The sequence below is a fragment of the Gastrolobium bilobum genome, unplaced genomic scaffold, assembly GCF_033153095.1.
Source record: "Gastrolobium bilobum isolate Gb01-03AN ecotype WA unplaced genomic scaffold, APGP_CSIRO_Gbil_v1 utg31211, whole genome shotgun sequence".
NCBI lineage: Eukaryota > Viridiplantae > Streptophyta > Magnoliopsida > Fabales > Fabaceae > Gastrolobium > Gastrolobium bilobum.
The window spans coordinates 105,357-111,482 of record NW_026897142.1 but is presented as its reverse complement, the minus strand read 5'-3'; the positions used below and the strand labels follow the sequence as shown (position 1 = coordinate 111,482).

The 6,126-nt window shown below is 39.5% G+C and overlaps 1 protein-coding gene across 1 annotated transcript; it reads left to right on the top strand.

Annotated features, from left to right (window-relative positions):
- Positions 1–1,188: 1,188 nt before the first annotated feature.
- LOC133304482 (uncharacterized) lies at positions 1,189–1,962 on the top strand. The gene has a single exon (XM_061504522.1). The coding sequence runs from the start codon at positions 1,189–1,191 to the stop codon at positions 1,960–1,962; it is 774 nt and encodes a 257-aa protein (XP_061360506.1).
- Positions 1,963–6,126: the final 4,164 nt, after the last annotated feature.

Genomic DNA, 6,126 nt, shown 5'->3' with positions numbered 1-6,126 from the left:
CTGGAATTTTTTAATTTTATTTTCAATTTTTAAAAATTATTCAAAATTATTCAAAATTATTTTTTCTCCTTTTCTTTTTGTAGTAATATTTTTTTATTGTTTTGATCCGATTACCACTAGCACCAATGCTATCGATATTTGTTTAAATTTTTTTATTTCAATTTACTGTGATGAAAGCTTAGTAAGTTTTATTTTGAGATGAAGTGTTAAAATATATAAAAAAAAATTATAATATATTCATTGTATTTTAATAAAAAAATATTATAATATATTCATTGTATTTTATAATAATTTAGAATATCTTATATAATTTCTTTATTTTCTTATAATTTATAATATATTTATTTAATTAAAAATTGAAGAGTAATATTTAATATAAATAAGTATTAACACGAATTACCAAAAAATAACGATTAATGCTGTACAGTTTGTATCATATTATAATAAATCAAATTAATTTAGTCTTTATTGTCTTTTTTTTATACCATAATTAAATTGGATAATTTCAGCACACCCCAAATTGTGTGAAAATCAGCATCGATGCATCGGAGTGGTCTTGGAGACTCTGAAGAAAACTTTCTTGCTGGAAGATCCGTTGAAGTTAAGGGCAATGGAGATGCGATGGTGAACTTCTAGCTGCCAATGGAAGCCTCCCCCGTGGAAATGAAAAAAGTGTTATTGGAAGGTGATACTAAAAATGTCTTTACTAAAATGTTTTAAAATTATAAGTACTTTTTTAAATAAAAAAGATTTTATTTTTTTTAAGAAACCCACTGTCATGGCATTTGAATTCCTAATGTAATCGATTATTTCAATTTAGGATTTAAGTCTTTCCACCCGTTTCATAACTTATGACTCTCAATGTGCTACCAAAACGGGATGGGTTAGGCGCGTAGATCTACGCACGCAATTTTTCTTCTTTGCTAGGGTTCTGGTACTCGTTCTGGAAATTTTCTCTGATTTTCTTTTAATTCTGAGGGATTGATACTTATGGAGGATGAAGTGATGTTGAATCAAGCTTCCCAAGAGGTCGATGTAGGGAAGGGGAGTAGAGAGACTACCATTAGAGGAAGAGGTAGACCTTCGAAGTGGCAAGAAACCGAAGGGAGAGTTGTTGGAGGCTCTGGTTACGGATGATCCGATGATGGAGAAAGGTGAGGGGGGGATGATCTAACCCTTATTCACACCATGCATGCTGAGAAGGAAGTTGGGGGAGCTAACAGTAGCTCACGAAGTAGGATGGTGTCTTACAGAGATAAACTACTGAAGCTGAATGGAGGAGGATTCTCGGATAGTGAAGAGAAAGACTGGTTGTCTAGACAAAAGCGAGAGGAAGAAGAGGATGACCTCATGGATGAGTGCCCTCAAGATCCTTCGGATGAACCTCTCTGTCCGGCCTATCACATATCGAAGGCCCAGCACAAAGAAGACTGCAAACCATGGCGAAAGGCTCTGATTATCAAGCTGCTAGGAAGATGGATTGCTACTAGATTCCTGATGGCTAGACTCCAGAGGCTATGGAACCTGACTAGATCTTTTGAGTTAATAGATCTAGACAATGGATATCTGTTGCTGAGGTTTTTAGATGACAATGATTACCGTCATGTTCTAGAGGAAGGACCTTGGATCGTGAATGACCACTATGTTGTGGTTCAGAGATGGAGGCCATTTTTCGATCCATATGATGATCAATTCAAGAAGTTGGCGGTGTGGACAAGAATTCCTGGGCTACCCATTGAGCTTTACACAGCCCACCACCTCTGGAAGATTGGTAACTTTTTTGGGAGAACTTTAAAGGTGGATAGGAACTCTCTGCGTAAGAGTGATTATGGTTTGGAAGTCATCACTGAGAGAGCTCGTTTTTCCCATATATGTGTGGAAGTGGACCTAAGAAAGAGTTTTCTATCGAAATTTAAAATCGGAGACAAAACTTACAGGTGGGATACGAAGGCCTTCACTTAATTTGCTTCAAATGTGGAGTTTATGGACACAAAAAAGACCTTTGTTCTGATATTGCTCTTAAGGAGGAACAAAAGGCTCAGGCATGACAGTGTCTTGATAATACAAGGCACCATAATCAGGAACACACCAAAGTAAAAGTGAAGCAGACGGAGGCTTTTGGTGACTGGATGGTAATGCAACGACAATCCAAAGGTAGGAAGCTAAAGGCTGTTCCAACGAGGGTAAAGAATGAGGATGTGGGAGAAGGCACATCAGGTGTGAATAAGGTGGCTCTAACTGAGGTTAAAAAGGTTGCAACTGGTGCTGAGAATATTGTCAGTTGTTTAGAGGCTGAGCAGGTTAGCAACCAGGGCCAGGAACCAGAAGCTATGGAGATAGGGGACCCACCTAAGGTGAATAGTAAAAATCAAAGCCCATTGGGGGATAGGTCTAATCCCAGAAATCTTGGGAACTTGAGGAAATCTAAGGTGGTTGAGAGCAAGACCAGAAGAGTACCTAATAAGGAAGGAAAGGAGAAAAGAAGGGGTCCCACTAGTCCTTTGAAAAAGAAAGGAGGTGTTGAAAACAAGTCCCCAAATACTGTTTTGGAGGGTCCCTACAAAGCAGCTAGCAAACTGAGAGAGAAAGGGAAACCTAACTTTGATCCTAGAGAGAAATATGATGGGGTGCCTAACCAGGAGGGTAAAAGAGGGAAATGAGTAATGGATTGTGACCCTTCTAATGTTTCTCCTCAGATCCAGAATAACAAGGTGTCAGCAGTTCTAGTCCTCACTCAGGGGGCACTAATCCAACTCAACTTTGAGTAAGTTCTTGCTGGGATTTTTACCCTGGTCCTTTTTATTATAGTTGTTTTTATGTCTATTTGTGTATGGAATTGTAGAGGGGTAGGCAAAAAAGGTTTTGCTACCCTTATCAGAGATTTAAAGTTCAGATTTAGAATTGACATTTTGGTCCTGTTAGAGACTAGAATAACTGGTCCTAAGGGTGATGACATTATCAAGCAATTTGGGTATCCTAATTACTTCAAACAGGAGTCTATAGGTTACTCAGGGGGTATATGGATCCTTTGGGATTCCAATTTGATTAAACTGGAGGTTCTCTTAGTCCATCACCAATTTGTGCACACTAAGGTACATCACCTGAATCCTTCAAAGGTTGAGCTCATTACTTTTGTCTATGGTAGTCCTCGGAGGATGGAGAGGAAAGTTCTTTGGTCGGAGTTGGATCTTCTTAGCCAATCCATTCTTGATCTCTGGATCCTGATGGGGGACTTCAACCCTATTCTTCATACATCTGAGAAGATTGGAGGTGGTGAGGTTTGTTGGGAAAGTATGTCAGATATGCAACAGGGTTTATTGAATTGCAAGGTTAGTGACATGGGTTACAATGGCCCTGAGTTCACTTGGAAGAGAGGGAAACTCCATGAAAGGATTGACAGGGCTTGCTCGAATGATTCCTGGAACCTATCTTGGCCTGATTGTTTCATCTCCCATCTTCCCTTCTTTAATTCGGATCATAGGCCTTTACTGCTAGCCCATAGTGCTACTCCTAGACCAGGTGAGCATTCCAGAACTTTCAAATTCTTGGCAGCTTGGCTTACTGTTCAAGGTTTTGGGGACCTGGTTAAGAACAGTTGGCAAAATAATTTCGATTGGGTCTAGGCCAGAAATAAATTTGAAGTAGAGGTTACAGACTGACATCAGCATGTTTTTAAGAAGAGTATTCAGCAGAAAAATAAGATCTATGCCAGATTGAGAGGGCTTGATAGCTATATACATGGGAGATATGACCATAACATGGAGCTGCTCCAGGAGGATCTTTGGAGAGATCTTCAGTCCATTCTTATTAAATAAGAATTGTCCTAGTATCAAAGAGCTCGATGTCACTGGCTAAAGTTTGGAGAAGAGAACACAAAAATTTTCCATTCTTCTACAGTGGCTAGAAGAAGACACAATAGAATCATTACTCTAAAAGATGCCAATGGGTGCTGGATAGCTGATCCTGAAGAGTTGGTGGTTATGGCTGTTGATTATTACCAGAATCTGTTTAGAGCTGAGGATTTGGATGATGGTTTCTTTCCAATCCAAGGTGCTTTCCCTAGTCTGTCTAACTATGAGATGTCTATGCTGGCTCAAAGACCTAGCAAGGAGAAGATTAGGAGGACAATTTTCAAAACGGGGAAGTTTAAAGCCGATGGTCCTAATGGTTTGCATGCAATCTTCTTTCAAAGTCAATGGATTACTATTGAGGAATCAGTTTGCAAGTTGGTTCAGGAAGCCTTCCTTGACCCTACTAAAGTGAGGGAAATAAATAAAAATCACATTTGTCTGGTCCCCAAGAAGGAATGCCCTGAGAGTATGAAGGACTTTCGTCCTATTAGCCTTTGTAATGTAATTTACAAAGTCATTACCAAAATTGTTTCAGAAAGATTGAGGGAGCTGCTGCCTCGGTTGGTTTCTCCTAATCAGAGTAGTTTTATTAAGGGTAGACAGAGTACTGACAATATAATAATAGCTCAGGAAGTCCTCCACTCAATGAGGAGAAGAAAAGTTAGGAAGGGTTGGATGATGATTAAAGTTAACTTGCAAAAAGCCTATGATAGGTTGAGCTGGATTTTTGTGAGGGAAAAAATCAGAGACATTGGCTTCCCTAATTCCCTATGCAGCCTTATTTCCAGTTGCATATCTACAGCCTCTTTCAAGCTTTTATGGAATGGGGTTGCTACTAAAGAGATTATACCTGAAAGATGAATTAGACAGGGGGATCCCATCTCCCCCTATCTGTTTGTTCTTTGTATGGAGAGACTGGCTCATCTCATTCAAATGACAGTGGATGTGAAAGCTTGGAAGCCAGTTTTGTTAAATAAGAAGGCTCCCCCTTTATCTCATTTATTTTTTGCAAATGACATAATTCTGTGTGCTGAGGCTAGTATGGAGCAAGCTTATATGATCAATCAAGTCTTGAAAATCTTCTCTGATGCTTCGAGTCAGAAGGTGGGTAATGAGAAAACTAGAGTCTTTTTCTCTAAGAATGTCAGCTTTGGCAAAGCTAAAGAAATTAGTGACTGCTTGGGATTCACTGTCACAGCTGATCTGGGTAAGTACTTGGGAGTTCCACTACACCATAGAAGAGTTTCCAAAAGCTCTTTTGGTCATGTTATAGATAGAATGTAGAAGAGACTTTCCTCTTGGAATCTAAACTCTTTCTCTTTGGCTGGTAGAACTACTCTAGCCAAAGCTGTCCTTGAAGCCTTACCTGCCTACACAATGCAATCTGCTATCGTTCCTGTTGGAGTTTGCAGGGAAGTGGAGAAGCTTACTAGAAGCTTTATTTGGGGCTCATGCCAACACCAGAAGAAAACTCACTTTGTTAGTTGGTCTAAAGTCTGCAAACCTAAGATGAATGGGGGTCTGGGTCTTAGAGACCAAGTTCTGATTAACAAAGCTATTTCTATGAAGTTAGGCTTTGATATTCTTAACAATGCTGATAATCTTTGGGTGAAAGTACTTAAATCTAAGTATAAGGTTGGGGATGACATGATTCCTAACATCTCTGCTGCCAAAAATGTTTCTAATACTTGGAGAGGTATCCAACAGGTGTGGGAGCATGTCCAAGCTGGATCCTTAATCCTTCTTGGCGATGGTAGGAGCACAGAGTTCTGTAAGGACCCAAGGGTTGGCAAGCTAATTGATAAGGCTGTGTTAGAAATTCTTGAAGAGGCTATAAATTGGAAGGTTACAGATTGCATCTCAGTTGAGGGAAATTGGAACTGGAGCATATTGGGTCAATACTTGTTTGAAGAGATTTTGCATGTTATAGCAGGTATCCCTCCCCCCACTGAAGATGGTGGTAATGACAAAGTTATTTGGAGACATTCTCCATCGGGTTTGTTCTCTGTTAGTTCAGCTTATGCCTCCTTGATTCCCCCTCATAATGATCCTCAGTCTAAAGATTGGAACTTAGTGTGGAGATGGGAGGGTACCCAGAGGATTAAACTCTTCCTATGGCTCCTTTTTAGTAACAAACTCCTCACCAATGCTGAGAGAAATAGAAGGCACATGTCTGATAATGCCAGATGTCCTAGATGTCATGATCGTATTGAAGATAGAGATCATATCTTCAGGAAGTGTAGATGGACGAGGGAAGTTTGGAACCACTGGATTG

Bases quoted from the DNA above. Each gene is read 5' to 3' on its own strand.
- LOC133304482 (XM_061504522.1), top strand. From the start codon at position 1,189: ATGCATGCTGAGAAGGAAGTTGGGGGAGCTAACAGTAGCTCACGAAGT.